Source organism: Nannospalax galili, unplaced genomic scaffold (genome assembly GCF_000622305.1).
Source record: "Nannospalax galili isolate Female #2095 unplaced genomic scaffold, S.galili_v1.0 scaffold633, whole genome shotgun sequence".
Classification (NCBI taxonomy): domain Eukaryota; kingdom Metazoa; phylum Chordata; class Mammalia; order Rodentia; family Spalacidae; genus Nannospalax; species Nannospalax galili.
This window is the reverse complement of record NW_008336075.1, coordinates 6,057,502-6,075,967: the sequence shown is the minus strand read 5'-3', so window position 1 is coordinate 6,075,967 and position 18,466 is coordinate 6,057,502. Positions and strand designations below refer to the sequence as shown.

Below are 18,466 nucleotides of genomic sequence, written 5' to 3'. Positions count from 1 at the left end.
TTGAGTAGGTCAGAGGCCTCATGGTCCATTCGCTTCCCCAAAGTACCACCTCTGAACATTGTGCTGGGGCCCAAGTCTTCAATACATGAGCCTCTGCGGAACATTTCATATCTAGACCATAGCAGCCACCTTGTAGGAATGAACTATTAGTTATGATAAACAAAGGGCTGCAGAAATTGGCATTAAATAAAGGCTGTTGTGTAGGAGTGTCTCCACATAACTCCACACCAGAAGGGAGGCAGAGCAGGGCTGGCTGCTGCTTTCATGTTTTCTGTCCCCTTTTTGATCAACACAGATGGCCTCCAAATGGTAGTGAGGCCCAAACCCCCAAGGATGACTTAGACTTGTGCCTCACAACTCAAATGCTTGAGAGAGAATGGATCAACCTTGATCCACTGATCACTTGATCAGATTAATTTAAGCTAGAAAAGATAAGAGTCATGTGATACCAATACTGCTTTCAGATCTACATTATTTTCTAGTGACTGAGGAGATGACTCATTTGGTAAAGTGCCTGCCACACAAGAATGAGGACTTGAGTGTGAACCCAAGTGAAAAATAATAATAAAGCCAGGCCCAATAGTAGAGCACTTGGAATCCCAGTGTTGGGGAGGCAGAGATAGGAGGCTTGCTGGGGCCTGCTGGCCAGCCAGTCTAGCCAAATAATTAAGTTACAGGTTTAGCGAGAGATGTGACTCAAAAAGTAAAGTGGAGAGCATGTTGATCACTGGCCTCCCTATGTTCCAGCAAACATGAGCTCAGGTGGTAGTAGATAGGCCACAAGGGTCTACTCTGAGACCTCAGGCCAGGGGGAGTTTTTCTTTCCTTGAACAGTAAATTCTTTTGTGCCCCCCTCCCTTCCTTCTTTAGTGGTGTGTGTATGTGTACTCAGAGGCCAGAAGAGGGCATCTGGTCCCCTGGAGCTGGAGTTACAGCCAATTATGAGACGCCCAACATAGATGCTAAGAACCACACTCCAGCTCTCTGCAAGAGCAGCAAACACTCTTAATGGCTGAGCCATCTCTCCATCTTTTGGACAATAAATTCTGACAATTTCTTTCTCTCGTTTTCTACCCGCAGTGGCCCACGAGCACCTGAAAGAAAGGGGACTATTTGGCCTCACTGCTCCAGGCACCAACCCCTCAGAGTACTACCACCAGATGACCCTCATGACAGGCCATCCCGCTCCCTATGGGGACCTTCTGATGCAGAGTGGGGGTGCCGCAGGCACACCCCACCTCCATGACTACCTCAATCCTGTGGACGGTGAGTATTACCGTGAGAGGGGAAATGGCATGGGGGCACTGACAGGTACCACTTGAGGCTACAGAGAGTAGTTCTTCACTCTGTTTGGAAGCAAGGGACCCTAAAGAGAAGTTTAGAGTGTGCCCTAACACTGCCTATACTGTGGGCCAAAGGGGGACTGAGGCTGAGTGACCAGGGCCAGGAAGAGTATTGGGCATGGTGATAATTGCAAAGAATGAAATGTACCTGCAGTATAATGAGGAGCTACAGACACCACCCAACACCAGGAACTGGAAGGCTGGAACAGAACAGAGGAAATAAAGGAATGGGGTGAAGTGGGGTATAATTTGAAGTGAGAGTTATGTCTCCCTGGGAATGTGCTAATCAATAGACTAGAAGATGCTACCCGAGCAGAGGTCTGAGGGAAGAACATCCAGGCAGAGGATCAGCAGGACAGGAATCTCCAGTGTAGTTGGTGGGAAGCAGGTGGGAGGCAGGAATGGGACTGAGGTCAGAGTCCTGGGGTGGGCTGTGCCAATCAAGTAGGGCTTATAAAGACCTTGGCCTTTGCTGGAGTGAGATGGGGCTGTGGGGGCCCGTGGGGGATGCAGAAGGCAACTCATCCCATGCTGATCTGAGAATCGACTCAGGGCAGGTAGTAATGGGTCTGGTTGGTAGAGCTGTAGAGACAGGTCATGTTATGAACAATTATGAAGTAGAACCATGTGTTCCCAGATCTGATGTGTATGGAGTTGCAGAGAAAGAAAAGTATATTATTTACTTCTTCTTTGCTGTGACTGAGGCTTCAGGTCCCTAAAAGAAAAGAGAGGGTAGAAATCTGACCAAAGCAACTTAAGGAAGGAAGGGGTTACTTTGCCTCACAGTCTGAGGTCCATGGTGCAGGAGCGTGAGGCAGCTGGTCACATTGCATCCACAGTCAGGAAGCAAGAGAGATGAATGCTGGTGCTCAGCTCACTTTCTTCTTTTTATTCAGTCCAGGACCCCAGCCTGTGGAATGGTGCTGCCCACATATGGGGTGGTTTTCCCCACCTCAGTTAACCCAGTCTAGACAAACCTCAGTATTAACCATCACAAAGAGACAATGTCTGTGCTAGTGTCTGGAGCCTGGGGGATAGGAGGATCGGACTGTCAGTGCCTGAGACAGAGCCACAAGCTAGGCTGTTTTGCATGGTGTGGGAGGTCAGATGTTTGGGAGAGATGAGGTCCCAGGCATTCCTTCTTGCCCAAAGCCATCCTGGGAGATACCACACCAATTATAAGCCACCCAACATAGATGCTAGGAACCACACTCCAGCCATCCTGCCAGATACCACAACCCTCTGACCATGAGCACCTGGGTCAGCATACAGCCCCAGCCAGTGGGAAGGGAATGGAAGTTCAAGACTGCTGCTTCTCTCCCACTAGGCATTGGTTCACCTGCCAGTCCTAGAGCTGTCCATGGATGCTTGGGATTCAGGCCAGGCAGAAGAATAGGAAGCCACCACTAGGGACCAAGCTGACAGCTCCTGCATGGCAGCTGTCCTCTAGCCTTCCTGGGAGCAGCTTCTTCATGCCACAGTAACCTGTGGTGGGAGGAGAGAGGCCTGCAGAGAGATCATCTGGTCCTGCAGGGCAGCAGGTTGAGAATGAACTGTGGGCAGCTGTTTGAGGCCAGGCAGAGCCGCAAGATTGAGAGTGGACCTGCTTTGGCTAGGGCCTCAGCTCACACTCGGGCTCCCATTCCTGGGCTTCCTGCCATACCCACCACTGCAGCCCCATGTCATGGCCTTTCTCCAACTGAGCTAGTCTTTTTCCCAAGGCCGGAGTAAGAGCCCGCCTCCTCTAGGAAGTCTGTCTAGATGCTTCCTGCCTCCTTACCATCTGCCTCTTGCCCCTGCAGCCATAGAACATATGCCCCTTGGTTTTCCTGTCTGCCTCCCCCTGAGAGTTACAGGAGTCCCCCCTCCAAGGTAAAGAGCTTTCCTTAAGAAATGTACCATAGTCCTCACAGGCCAGCCTCTCATGGCATGGTCCCTTGTCATCTTGCCAGTCCCTGAGGGCAGGCTGCTGCAAGCCAAAGGGACACCACCAGCATTCAATCCCTGTGTCTGTCCCACCCTTCTGGACCTTCCCTTGAATGGTGTTGGGTCCAAGATTAAGCGCAGTGTAGGGTATTAGGTCCCGTCTATGGCTCTCCTTCCCCGTCCTTGCTGTCCAGGGAAGCATGTGGTAAGCTGAGGAGGGTTCAGGGACATGCTGGGCATGCTGTTTTCCAGTGTCAGAAACCTGACCAGAGCAGCATGAGGCAAGATGACAGCTGAAGTCAAAGGAAGAGCTAAATCCACATGTCAGCTTCTACCACTTTGGGTCACCTCCCTCCAAGACCTAGAGCAAGATGTGGAAATAGCCAACACCTGGACAGATGCATTGACACCATGGCTGAGAGAGGCCGAGCTGGGCAGGCGCCCCCATAAAGCAGAAGAGGCTGAGCTGGACAGGTATCCCCAAAAGCAGGAGAGGCTGAGCTGGGCAGGTGTCCCCACAAAGCAGGAGAGGTCTAGCTGGGCTGCCAGGAGTCATCTGGTGACAGTTATCCTGCACTCTGCATAAGTGCCTTTGAGCAGTATAATGCATGCATGTAGTGCTTTGAGCAGTGTAGTGCATTGCAGTTCTATAGCTGGAGTTAGGACCCTACTAGGATGAGCAAACATGTTCCCAACATCAAAGGACATGCCTCAAGCATGTGGGTGGGGTTCCAAGCCATAGCACACCTCACTGCACCCTGAACCTCAGCCTCAGGGAGGCAGCCAGGCAACTGGGTTGGGGTCAACCCAGAGCAGCAAGGAAGGAAGTAGAAGGGAACCAGTGCCTGATAGCTGGGAAACCAGTGAGGAGGCAGCTAGGACTTGGGTCTGCTGCTGCTCCTCATCCTCCCTGGAATGTCTGGGCCTGGAGATGATGGTAGGACATAGAGACCATATGCCAAATGGATGGGGGTGTGGGGGGTGGGGAGAGAGAGGGAGGGAGGGAGGGAGCGCGAGCCCTGGCTAGCATATGTCAGTATTAGCACTCAGGGCTAGTTGTGACCTTACCTCCAGGCTTCTGTCTCTGTTGTCAGTACCTTGTTCACTCAGTGTTTACAAGGGATAGACCTTCCTAGACACCTTGTCCTCACCATCTCCCCATGCATTCTATGGTACATCCATGCCAGACATGGCTTGTCATCTCTCCCCAGTCAGAGTACCATGAGTCAGACCCCCACCCACTCAATCCAGAGTTGTCAGGGTCAGAGTCTGGGCTCTGGACTTGGCCACCTATCCTTAATAAGCCAGTTAAACAGAGAAGTAATCATGAAAAGCAAAGAAAGGAGATTTATTCCATGGGGCCACATTGGGAAGAGAAACAAAAGGTCCAGTGGCTAAATCCCCCACCCTCCACAAGTCCATCTCTGGGGTCCTGACATGAGGTTTAGGTTTAAATAGAGAGCAAGAGGTATGCGTGACTTAAGCAGTCCCAGTCAAGGTGTGGTCCAGCCATCAGTGTCTCCTGCAAGGTGGTCTGCCAAACTGTCAGAACTGTGTGAAATCTCTTCCTAGGAGATAAGCTCCCCCCTGGCTGGCACCAGGTTTCACCTTTACCTTTTCCCAGCATGAGATTCCTGGGAAAATTCCAATTTCTTGGGGTTCATTATTTATCTGATAGCCAAGGGGAAGGTCCTAAGTGTCTTCTTTAAATATTTTTTATTCAGTCTCATTGCTGGTTCCTAGGATGGATCCCCTGATGCCTTCCCATTTTGCCTGTCTGTGGTCCCATCCTCAGAAGCTTCGGGGCTAGCTAGGGCAGCCCCCAAGTCTTCACTGACATCAAATCTGGACACCCAGGCCGGATGGCTCATAGCAAGCAGGACCCACTATATGCTGGGGCAGCAACTGGCACAGCAGAACAGGTTCACTAAGAACCTATTCACAGATACAGGTTCATTAAGACAGAAGCCACGAGAGTGGGTAGGGAAGCACCTATTGACTGTGGGCCAAACTCCCAGCATTTGGCTACATCTGGGGTCTGAGTGAGTCTGAGAAATAGGAAGCACAGGGCCAGAGGAGCTCATGGGCTGGTAGGAGCACCTGCCTCTAAGGGACAGACATCACTCACTAGACAACTCATCATACCTGTCCTCCTCTCTCCATTTCTGTTTAAGATCAACAGATTCCAAGGCACCTGATCAGTGTTGGAGTGACAGGTGGAAGCTTGGGAGAGACCTTTCTCAACCACAGATTTTATGAGCAGACAACTGCTTTTTATTCTTGGTTCCTAATGTGTAACAACCCAAGAAAACCATAGTAGTCCATAATGATGCCCTACTTCTCCTGTTTATCACTACACACTAGGGTTTTTTTGTTTTGTTGTTTTCCAAACAAATTTACTCTCCCTTTTTAGGTTGGAATCTAGTGGAATCTAGGGCCTCACACATCCTTAGCATGCACTCTACCACTGTGCTACACCACACTCTTTTTTTTTTTTTTTTTTTTTTTTTTTTTTTGTTTTTTTTTGAAACAAGGCCTCCTTGTTTAGTCCCAGCTGACCTGAACTCACTATGTAGACCAGGCTGGCCTTAAACTCAGAGATCTGCCTGCTTCTGCCTCCCAAGTGCTGGGATGAAAAGTGTGTACCATCACGCCCGGCTTGCATGTACTACATTTATTTGGAAACTGTGTGTGTGTGTGTGTGTGTGTGTGTGTGTGTGTGTGTGTGTAGGTGCCCTTGGAGGTCAGAAACGTTGATTCCCTGGAACTAGAGTTATAGTTGTTAGCCTCCCAACATTAAGTGCAATAACAGTACCTTAACCTCTAAACCATCTCTTCAGCCCACATTTATTATTTACTGTCTATGTGTGAGCACAGATGCCATAGTCCTCATTTGGAGTTTAGAAGACAACATACAGGAGTCAGTTCTCTCCTTCCACCATGTAGGACCAGGTTGTTGGGCTAGACAGCAAGCGCCATTATCCACTGAGTCAACTCAGCCCAACCCCATCCCTTTCAAACCAGTGGAGGGTAGAGATTGAATGTTTGCTTCAGCTTTTGAAAATATTTCAGGCACTTCTGCTCAGCTTAGGCGCTTATACAGATAGTCAATCTGCTATTTCTGAGACATGCTGGATAAGGCTAAGCCCCATCCACCCTGTCTCTAGGCATCCCCTTGCTCCTCCCCTCCCATGAACTGTGTGATCCAGGGCAAACCCTGCCAACTACTATATTTTCTGCAGCCCCCTGTCCTAGTTACTTTCTATTTATATGACCAGCACCAACTTGGGGAGGAAAGGGTTTATTTGGCTTACACATCCTGATTACAGTTCCTCATTGAGGGAAGTCAGGGCAGGAACTCTGGGTAAAAACCTGGAGGCAGGCGCTGAAGCACAGGCCATGGAGGAATGCTACTTCCTGGCTTGTTCCTTTTGCCTGTTCTCAGTCTGTTTCCTTATATAACCCAGGACCACCTGCCTAGGGTGGTACCACACGCATTGGGCTGGGCCCTCCCATACCACTCAACAATCAAGAAAATGACTCACAGTGGCTGGAGAGACGGCTCAGCGGTTAAGACTACTGGCTGCTCTTGCAGAGGACCCAGGTTCGATTCCCAGCCCCCACATGGTGACTAACAACCACCCATAACTCCACTTCCAGGGGATCTATAACGCCACTTCCAGGGGATCCGACACCTTCTTCTGACCTCCTCAGGCATTGCATGAGTGGGTACACTTATATGCATGCAGGCAATACACTCATACAAATAAAATAAAAATAATAAATTTTTAAAAAAAGAGCACCAACTGTTCTTGGAGAAGACCCAGGTTCAAATCCCAGCATCCAGATGGTGACTAACAACCATCTATAACTCCAGTTCCAGGGGATCCAGTGCCTTTTCTGACCTCCTCAGGCATTGCATGACACAGGTGTACTTACACACATGCAGGCAATATACTCATACACACAAAATAGAACTTTTAAAAAAAGAAAGAAAATGTCTCAGACATGCCCACAGGCCAGTCCAATAGAAGAAATTCCCCAACTGAATTTCTATCTTCCCAGATGTGTTAAGTTGACAACTGAAGCTATCCAGCACACTCCCGGCCTACCCCCCCCGCCCAAGTTCAGTCCCCTCATGGAAGCGAGTGGAGCTTCCACCAAGTGCCTTTTTGCTCAGTATTCCTGAAGAAGAAACAGTGCAAGTGGCACCAGCTGTGTGCCCAGGAGACCACTTACAGAAGGGGCCTGGGTGTACTCTGTGACTAGGGGCCCTTGGGAGCTTGTGGAAGTCAAAGGGACCAGGTCTTACCTGTCTGTCTGTCTCTTGTGCCCACCTCAACACACACACACACACACACACACACAGAGCACATGTCAGGCCTGGTTCTAAGTGTCAAGCATATAGCATGAACAGCATACCATGTTCTACCCTCAAAGTGCTTACAATCTAGCCAGGCTGCCTTGTATAAGTCCTCAATGGCCAGTCCTGAGATGGGGCACCCAGCAGGGGCATGAGCACATTCCAGAAGCTTTGGCTATCCAACAGAGGCATGGATGTAGGGATCTGCCAGTCTGTAAGGCAACCAAGGTAGAAAGCTCTTGGGCGCCCAGTGCTTAGAGTCCCTAGTCCACTCACCAGCACCTGCCACACAGTTTTACTTTAGCCGAGTATCCACTGCACAACTGTGTTTTAAGTAAGTTAACATTCTTAACTCACTCAACTTAGAGGGTTAAATAAATGGTTCTTAAAATGTAACATTTTTGGTGATCTGGTCTCATGTAACCAAGGCTCGTCTTGAACTCACTATGTACTTGATAATGACCTTGAACTTGTGGTCCTCCTGCCTCTACCTCCTGAGTGCTAGAATTACAAGTGTCCACCACCATGCCTTGTTTATGTGGTACTGAGCATAGACTCCAGAGCTTCTTGCATGCTAGACAAGCACTCTAACAAATAAGTTATATCCTCAGCTCCAGAACTTTCTTTTTTTTCCTGAAAGGGCAAACTTGATCATGAGGCAAGGTATCCCTGTCTCTGTCTCTGGTAGCCTACAATAACTTCTCCTGGGTCTTGTATGTACCCTGCAAGTAGAAGATGCAAGGTGGGTCAGAAAAACAACAAGGCCTCTCACAGGTACAGACCTCAAGCCTACTTTACACCCTGGGCCAGAATGAGGTCAGGACAAGGTTCTCCTGCGGCTTCTCCTTTGGGGGTCTGATATACACTAGGAAGGCCAGGGGCCTAAGCCACTGAGAAGTTGCCAGGACCAGCCCAGAATCTAAGGTCATTCATCCCTCTGCTGTGTGGCTTGGGTGGCTCCCTGGAGAGTTTACCACTTGTCACAGGCTCTTAACATGGAACTTTCTCTCACTATGCTGTTGACATAGGCAATGTAACCACAGAACTGCAGCCAGATCCTGCCTGCCTGCCCCAACCCCCACCAGTGGGAAGATTGAAATGTTTCCGATTGAAGTGCTTTCTGCTCACAGCCCCAGAGTTCTTCCCAGCTGCATATATTATTGTCATATTGACACTAATCTGACTCCGATGTCACCTTCATCCTGACGTCTGTTCTTTATGCAAGCTGCCGATCCCGGGGTGGGGAGGCTCAGAAACTGATGACGTTGATCACACAGTAGAGAGGCAGGGATCACTAGGGACTTGAGAGGCTGATTTGGGGAAGGAGATGGGCCCAGGACAGAAGGGGAGACTGAGGCTGAGGGGAGCAGGTCTTGGAAGCCACTGAACATAGGTATGGATGGACTGGGCGATTAATGAATCTGAATAGACCAGTATACAAAGCTGTTTTCTCAGATGGGCAACACAAGGGTCAGACCCTGGCTTCCTCTACCCCTGTGACATAACTGGAAATGGGGCTGTGGGCCTCTGCCTCAGCTCTGTGGCCTCCCCCATGGAGGTTTCCCTAGGAGAAGAATGGGGTTTGGGACAGTGAGGTGTTCCAGCTGAGTTGCTCAGAGCAAGCAAGAAAAGATCTGGGCAGCCAGGTATAGTGGCACACACCTGTAATCCTAGCATTTGGAAGGTACAGGCAGAAGAATCAAGAGTTCAGGGCCACCTGGGCTCCATGAGACCCAGTCTCCAAAAGGAAGAAGAAGAAAAGGGCTGGGGAGATGTGGTTCAGTCAGTAAAGTCACATGCTTTTGAAGCATGAAGATGTGAGTTCAAATCCCCAGAACCCACATGAAAAAAGCAAGGGGGAGTGAATGCACCTGTAATCCCATCAGTAGAGGGATGGGAGACAGACAGGAGATTCACTGGAAGCTCACAGGCCAGCCATCCCTGCTGAACCAGTAAGCCCTGGGCCAAAGAGCAAAGAGACCCTGTCTCAAAAACCAAGGTGGATAGCACTTGAGGAGTGACACCTGAGGTTGATTCTGGTCTCTGCACACAGGTACATGTGCACAGACTCATACAAAGAAGGAAGGAGGGAGGGAGGGAGGGAGAGAGAGAGGGAGAGGGAAGCAATGGATGAAGCAGGGTCAGAGATAGGAGACCAGAATAAGCCATGTTGGGCATCTGCCAAGGGAGGACAGGCAAGTGGCTAGTCATTCAGTGACCGGCCAGTGTTAGAACAGGCAGCCTCCACAGATAAATAGCTACCATGGCAGCACCAGTCCCCAGACATAAATCACAGGCAAAAGCACGGGAAATGAGTGCCAGGCTTTTCTTCCTATTTAGTGATTTATCAAGGGAAGAGGCGCGTTAATAAACACATTTCCCTCGAGGGCCGAGAATAACAGAGATGAATACCACTGTCAGTTTTGGCCTGTTTCCTCTTGTTAGGGGCACCCAAGAGGGTGGGAATCCGAGTGTTAGGAGCAAAATTTGTTTTTGAAAAATATATGACAATGGGCTGTGGAGATGGCTCGGTTGTTAAGGTGCTTAGCTTGCAAGCCTGAGGACCTGTGTGTGATACTCTAGAACCAACATTAAAAAAAAAAAAAAAAAAGCCATGCATAGTGATACTCCCGCTGGGGAGGAGGTAGTGACAGGCAGATCCCTGGAGTTCAGTGGCCAGCCAGCCTAGTCTACTTAGTGAGTTCCAGGTCAGAGAGAGACACTATCTTAAAAAGAAAGTGGACGGTGTCCTGAGGAATGACCTGAGGAGGTCTTCTGACCTCCACATGCATATGGATGCACACATGTCCCCACATATGCAGAAACACACACATATACCAAAAGAAATACATCAAAGACATGTTTCTTCCTTTAGCGAACACTCAATTTTGTATGTTCCCCACATCCTCATGGTTCCCCAGTGGCTGCTCAGTTTGTAACAGGGGGCGTGGATCCCCCTACTTCTGCATCTGACTTTGAGGTGAGGTTTATCAAAGAGTGGAACTGCGTTGCTCAGCTGATGCCTGGATGGAAGCTGGTGGGTGAACATGTGACAGTTCTTCTTTCCTAGACTTTGGCCCTTTCCTTTGTCATAGGCTCACCTGCCAGTCCACACAGGCTAACTAAACCCCCTGAGGAAGTGGTAGGAATTAGCCATTTCAGCTAGACATGTAAGCACCATCCTCAAACCTCAAACCAGAGAGGCTAGGGAAGGCTGCACATCATGCCTGAGATGCTGTGTTAGTTAGTTTTAACTGGTAACTTGACACAACCTAGAATCACCTGTGAAAAGAATTGCACTTGAGGAATTATCTAGATCAGATCGACCTGTGAGCATGTCCGTGGGTGATTGTCTTGTTAATTGATATAAGAAGACTCATTCTGTGGCACGATTTCATGGTCTGTGCCTAAACTGTATTAGTGAAGCAAACTAGCTAAGTAACCACCAGTGAAGCAAGGCTCCACGCTCTTGGCTGTGCATGAGGTACTGTAAGTTCTTGCCTTGACTTCCCCACAAGCATGGAGTGGAGCCTGGACTTGTAAGCCAAACATACCGTTTCTATCCGGGTTTGGCAAATTTCCCACCAGGGTACAGGGGCATTTTAGTGTGATCCTAGCTGCAACATGACCCATGATTTTGGAACTCTTAATTTTGTTCATCTTCCTCCTCTCTGGAGTCCCTACAGCTGTGAAAATGAGCATATCCCCACTGCACTGAGGCATGGAGAAATCATGCAAATTCATAATGTGGGTGGAAAAATTCAGGCATGAAAGTATTTCCCAAATCTATCACCCACTGCCCAGCTAGGTGACATTAATGTACTTTGTATTGGTTGTCCCACAGTGTCACGGTTCTCCAGCCCACGAGTGACCCCCCGCCTGAGCCGCAAGCGGGCGCTGTCCATCTCCCCACTCTCAGATGCCAGCCTCGATCTGCAGCGCATGATCCGGACCTCACCGAACTCACTGGTGGCTTACATCAACAATTCCCGAAGCAGCTCAGCAGCCAGCGGCTCCTATGGGCACCTATCAGCCGGTGCCCTCAGGTGAGCCCCAATAGCAAGCGGGGAGCTAAGACCTAGGAGCTAGACTGGGGCTGCAGGGGAGAGTCTGGCTTTTCTGATGGAGCTTATACTGGAGAAAGACAAAAGAACTTGATGCATTTGTAACTCAGCACACAAGCAACTTCATTGGGAATTCAAAAGCAATAGTGGAGTTGGGAATGTAGCTCAATTGGTAGAGTGCTTACCTGATGTGCACAAGACCCTGAGTTCAATCCCCAGCACTGCATAAACCAGGCATGGTGAACACAGGCCATTAATCCCAGCACTTAGGAGGAGGTAGGAGAATCAGAACTTCAAGGACATCCTTGGCTACACAGTGAGTTCAAAGCCAGCCTGGGCTTTTTGAGCCCATCTCAAAAGAAGAAAAACAGTTTATGCCAACACAGGATTACATGCTCACACAGTTGGCCTGGCATGAAGGCTTCCATCATGATATCAGAGGTATCAGAGGTCAAAAGGAACTTTCTTATGGCCTGGGGAAATGCTACCAGTGGTAGAAGCACTTGCCACACAGGCATGAGGGCCTGAGTCTGAATCCCAAAAACTTATGTAAAAAACTGGGCATGTAGTATGAGTGTTTATGATCCCAACACTCCTATGGGATGATAGGAGGCCAGGACAGGAGTGTCCTCAGAAGCTCACAGGCCAGCTAGCCTGGTGCACACAGTGGACAAACAACAAAAAGACCCTACTAGAACAGACACTCATGCTGTCTTCAGACCTCCACAAGTGCTCTGTGGTACATGCACCTGCAGGTATGCATGCACCCGTGTGCACACACAGAGACATGTTTTAAAATAAAGTGACCTTCTTAGTATTTCCTTGGGTGTGGCAGGGTATCAAGCTGGTGACCCCATTAAAGGCCACACAAGGTGTGGCACTGATATGACTTATTCCCTAAGCCCATCTCAGGCTGGTGACAGGTGAGGCCCTAGCACAGCACTTAAACCCCATTGAAAATGTTCGTGTTCTGCTCTGTGTAGCTCTTGACCACCCTGAGGACTGAACTTACCAGTGTGACTGAAATGTATGTGCTTGTGTTGGGCCTGTGAAGCAGATCAGTTTTCATAGAATTTGATAAATAACAAGCTGCTCTAACACTGAGCATTTCTGAACACTAAGCCTGTGTTGAGGATCAAGAATTTGAGGCTGGTGGGAGGCTAGGAAAGATGGCTTAATGCTTAAGAGTTCTTACTGATCTTGCAGTGCACCCAAATTCATTGAGTTTCTAGCACTCACATTGGGCAGCTCATGACTACCTATAACTACAGCTCCAGGGGACCTGGTGCCCTCTCTGGCCTCCATGGGATCACTTGGAGTACTCATAGACACAGATACACACATACTTAAAAATAAAAATGTATTTTTAAAAAAAAATAATAATTAGGGCCTGGAGAGATGGCTTAGTTCCAAGGTATCTGATGGCTTATTCTGTCTTCCGTGGGTATTGCATGATGCAAGTGTACTTGCATACATGCAAGCAGTACACTCATACACATAATAGAATATTAAAAAAATAATAATTAGAGACTACCATAGCTCTAGGTCTCCCCTAAGACATTGGGGTTTTCTCCTTGCCCCTTTTGCAGGTATAGGGCAGCCCTGTAGAGAGGCTGTGGGCCAGATCTGAAGGGCAGCCTAGGCCTGGGCCTCTGCCTTCAGGGCTGTAGACAAGAGCGTCAACATAGGGCCCCTGACGTGCTCTCACAGAAACAGCTCCCAACCCAGAGATGTTGGAAGGAGCAAGGAGAAAACCACAATGTCTTTGATGACGTGGCCTCAGAGGCCAGCAACATTCCCTTGTCTCCTGCCAGGGAAAAACATCACAGCCAAGTGTGTGACAGAGCTTGTAAGTACAACAGAAACTGAAGATCAGAGGGAATGGTGGGAGCAGACTGGCTCAGTACCGAGGGCCATGCAAGCAGGTGTCCAAGGCCAATTGAAGTTCGGATAGACAGCAGTGATCCAGGGGTACATATCAGGTGTCAGCAGTGGAACAGCCAGGCGTGGAACTGATATAGAACCTGGCATCTGCAGGGAGCCAGCCTGCCCAGGGTCAAGGCTACATTCCAAGAGCTAGGCATGAACATAGTACTCTCTACCCAGAAAGCATTGACCTAATGGAGAACCTGTTCCCCTCCCTCCTTTTCTGTTCTCCATTGCAGCCCAGCCTTCCCCTTCCCCCACCCCATCAACCCTGTGGCCTACCAGCAGATCCTGAACCAGCAGCGAGGCCTGGGCTCAGCCTTCGGACACACACCACCCCTGATCCAACCCTCGCCCACCTTCCTGGCCCAGCAACCCATGGCCCTCACCTCTATCAGCACCATGCCCACCCAGCTCAGTAGCAGCAGCAACTGTCTGAATGATACCAACCAGGTAGGTGGGCCTAGGAAGCAGGGGCTGGGCCAACGCTGCTCATCCTGCCCAAGGGCAATTCATGCTAGGAGCTGGTAGAGCTCTCTGTACTTGAGCCTGGCTGAGGGTTGCTTTTAAGGTAGAGTGCAAGTGATAGGAAGGTCCTTGAGTCCGCCAGGAGCCCTGGCCTTGGACTGTAGCGAACTCCCAGCCACTCAGTTCAGTTTTATCTCATGTCCAATAAACATGAGTGGGTGGAGAAACCTTCCAATCTACACAGGGGCATCATACAAAGCATATGAAACAAGTGGTCTGGACTCTCCCCAGATGCTCCTGGCTTTAGGACTAGCTGGGAAATTCATTTTCTGATGCTTCAAAATACAGAGGGGAGTGGGGGCTAGAGAGATAAGTCAGTGGGTAAAGAGCTTGCCTTGTAAATATGAGGACCTGACTTTGATCCCCAGAACCAACGTAAAAAATAGCTAAGCATGGTGGTGTGCACTTGTAATCTTAGCTATGGGGAAGTGGGACAGGCAGATCTCTGGGGCTTGCTGGCCACCTAGCCTAGCCTAAATGGGAAGCCTCGGGTCCCAGTGAGAGACCCTGTCTTAAAAGAACAAAATGGACGGTGCCTGAGGAACAACACCTAAAGTCGACTTCTGCCCTCCACACAGATGTGTGCATGTGTGCACACAGAAAATACATGGTTGTCCCAGATGGTCTGTGTGGGCAGACCCCAGAGGCATAGCCTAAGTAGAATTGGGGTTGGGAGGGCTCTGCCTTGTACCTACATGACAGGCTACCTCTACTCACTCCCTCAGAACAAGCAGAGCAGCGAGTCAGCCGTGAGCAGCACCGTGAACCCCATCACCATTCACAAGCGCAGCAAGGTCAAGACTGAGGCTGAAGGCCTCCGGCCAGCCTCCCCACTGGGACTGACACAGGTAACCTGCTGGCCACCCTCACTATTCCTAGACTGGGACTAGGCCCAGATCTCCTGTTTTGTCAGATGTCGGGCCCCTGATGTTGAATGGATGAGGAAGAGAGAGAAACAGGGAGGAAAGGAGAGAAGGGGAAGAGGGAGGGAGGGAGGGAGGGAGGTAGGTATGGTTTGGTGGATGGGTACATAGATAGATGGATGGTGGATGGTGAATGGTTGGGATGAGAAAAGAACATGGATGAATGAATGGCAGTTTGAAAATATTAGAGTGTGAGGTGGGCTCACAGAGTTGTGACCCTCTTGGTACTGTGTCCCTAGTGCCCTACATATAAATATCATTGTTATAAAACAAGTTGTGAATGAATGAATGAATGAATGAATGAATACTCCTACCCTTTTATCTTGCACCTTTGCACCTTACTTCAGGTAGGGTTACCCCCACATACATACAGCGTCAGTCTTGAGCAGCAGAAGCCTCAGCCAGACTGAGCTGCTTAAGTCCCCTGAATGGCTCAATTCTTCAAGGGTGTCCCTTTTTCCTGGAGCTCACCGTGTCCTTTACTATGCTACTGGTCCTCCTTGGTAAGGGGGCTTGCAGACACTCAGATGCGAGTTGCTGGGTCACTTCAGGGCAGGAGGGAAGATAACTCCTGGTAGGGAGAATATGAATGGATCAGCTGGGGCCTGGGGCTTGGGGTAGAGGATAGCCTGTCCCCTGGGTGGGGACCAGCCTGAGCAGAACCCTTGGAAGCCCCGCCACTTGGCTCCATTCTCTAAGAGGACACACAGGCCATCCCTGTTTTTAGATCAGGGTCTGTCTTATGAAGGGTTTAGAATGCTTCTGACCTTAGCAGTAAGCCTCCCAGCCCCCAAGCCCTCACAGTGGCATAGATTCAATCTGTTACTCCAGAGTGGCCAGCCACCAAGGAAGCTCAGGGCCTCTGGTCCTTGGCTCCCAGCATCTACTAGACCATCCTTTATCAAGACTGTAAACCATCAGGCATGCTCTGGGCACTTAATTTTCATGAAATATTGGGTCCTGTTATTGTCAAGCAAACAGAGGGGTTGGTGACAAATTCTTCTCTCACTGACACTAGCTCCAGTCTGAACATGATGCATGGTTTCCACGAGGCTCGCCGTCATGGGGGGGGGGGTACTGAAATTGATGAGGACAGCACACATCCAGGGAAGATAAACATGCCAGAACGATAAGGACAGGGCAGAGGCTGGGGGTAGGTGCTTACCAAGCCCTTTGAAGGCTCACACCCCATCCGTGGGTAGGACCCTATAACTTCTCTCCAGCCTAGGCAGGCAACCCAGAGGCCTCCTTCCTACTCAACACCCAGATCTTTTTTTAAAAAAAGTTCTGTTTTACAGGGTGCTGGGAAGATGACCTCATCAGTAAAGCATTCATCACAGACGCATGAGGAACTAAGTTTGGATCCCTAGCACCCAAGTAAAAAGCTGGGTGCAATGACATACTCCTGTATTCCCAGCACTGGAGAGGCATCCCTGGGGCTCACTGGCCAGCCAGACTAGCCAAATCAGCCAGTTCTGGGTTTGGTGAAAAATGCTGTTTGAAATAAACAAGATAGATGGTAACTGAGGAATGACAGGCAGGCTGTCCTCTGTCCTTGTATGCATGCATGCATACATGTGCACCTGAATACAAGTGTGCATGAGCATGCACACATACATACATATAGTCCATGCTGAGGAAATGCTTAGACAGAATCTATACAGATGAGAATGAGGACCACACTTTATCCATGCACTCATACACAGGCACACATACACCCAAATAATTAACATACAGGGTTGCTAAGGCCATTTTCATGTACATGTGCTTGAAGCATATTCTCTTCACACCCTACCCTTCTCCCCCCCCCCATTAGTCCTGTTTGTCCCCCAGGCAGTTACACTTCTACTTTAATGTCATCTGTGTATATGTGATTTTATGTATCTATAAAATCCTGGACCCACAAGTGCAATATTTGTCTTTCTGGGATTGACTTAATTTCCTTAATATGATTATTTCCAGTTGTTTCCATCCAATTTTATACTAAGTGGAGAAAAACTGAAATCAGGAAGACAACAGCACCCACTTTCCCTGCTCTTACTCAATGTTGTGCTTAGAATTTTAGTTAGAACAATATAACGAGGGAAATAAAAGGGTTACAAATAGGAGAGCATGCTGGTTGGTTTTGGTCCGCTTGACACAAATTGGAGACACCTAGGAAGAGGAACCTCAACTGAGGAATTTCCTCCATCAGATTGGCCTGTGGGCCTGTCTTTGGAGCATTTTCTGGATTGCTGGTTTATGGAGGAGGGCTCAGCCCACAATGGGCAGTGCCATCCCTGGACAGGTGGCCCTGGGCTGTATAACAAAAGTAGCTGAGCTGTCCAGGGGGAGCAGGTCAATACGTAGTGTTCCTCCATGAGGAACTCCTTGAGTTTCTGCCCTGACTTCCCTCAAAGACAGACTGTGCTTTGGAAATGTAAGATGAAATAAACCCTTTCCTCCCAAGCTGGTTTTGAATGGTGCTTTAATCACAACATCAGAAAGCAAACTAGAATAGAAATTGCAGATGACATGATTCTATACATATACAAGACGCTAAAGACTCCACCAGAAAACTCTGATAAACACTTCTAGCTACATGCAGGATACAAAATTAACATGCAGAAATTAATACCCTTCCTATATACCAGTAATAAACATGCTGAGAAAGAAATCAGAAAAGCAAATCGGGCAAGGCGGGGCATTCCTGGAATCCCAGTACTGGAGGCAGAGGCCAGAGGATCAGGAGTTTAAGGCAAGCCTTGACAGCAAAGTGAGTTCTAGGCTTAGGCTATGTTAGACCCTGTCTCAGAGAGATGGGGGTGGGAGTAGTGAGGAGGGGGAGTAGGGAGGAGGAGGAGGAGGAAGAGGAGGAGGAGGAGGAGGAAGAGAGAGGAAGGAAGGAGGGAAGTAGGTAGGCCACCCCATTCACAGTTACCACAGAAAGCCTCTTTTCAGGAGAGGAGGCCAGGCCAGGGTCACTCCATGTCTGGTTCACTGCAAGGCAATGGAGATGCCTCCCTTTGACAGAAAAGGTAGCATAGTGACTTCACTCTCTTCTGAAGCCCTCAAATTGCAGGTAGGAAGGGTGCCTGCTCAGCCTGGGTACCTGTCCATGGCTTTAGCAACCTTAAGATGGGCCTGTTGGGTCTCATCTTAAGTGAGCAGAGCCTGTGGTGTGTGGGAATAGTAAAGCTCTTCCCAGCTGCTCTTCAGTTGCACAGTGGGCTTCAGGAGCCCCTCTTACCCTTTCTTTCTACAGTCTCACTTCAACTGCCCCATGATACTAGATACTTGAAATTGAGGCTGCTGGTTACCCCAAACTGAGGCTGCTGGATACCCAGAAGTTAGGTGTTCCCCTCTACACACACACACACACACACACACACACACACACACACACACACGTGC

The 18,466-nt window shown here is 49.2% G+C and overlaps 1 protein-coding gene across 3 annotated transcripts in view; it reads left to right on the top strand.

Annotated features, from left to right (window-relative positions):
• The window catches only part of Gli2 (GLI family zinc finger 2), a 242,868-nt gene that overhangs the window by 203,968 nt on the left and 20,434 nt on the right, over positions 1-18,466 (top strand). For all 3 annotated transcript variants that reach the window (XM_017797568.2, XM_017797569.2, XM_029562401.1), the window contains 4 exons: positions 1,081-1,266; positions 11,477-11,678; positions 13,862-14,075; positions 14,876-14,998. In XM_017797568.2, the coding sequence (XP_017653057.1) occupies positions 1,081-1,266; positions 11,477-11,678; positions 13,862-14,075; positions 14,876-14,998 (725 nt within the window). The remainder of the gene's footprint in view (positions 1-1,080; positions 1,267-11,476; positions 11,679-13,861; positions 14,076-14,875; positions 14,999-18,466) is intronic.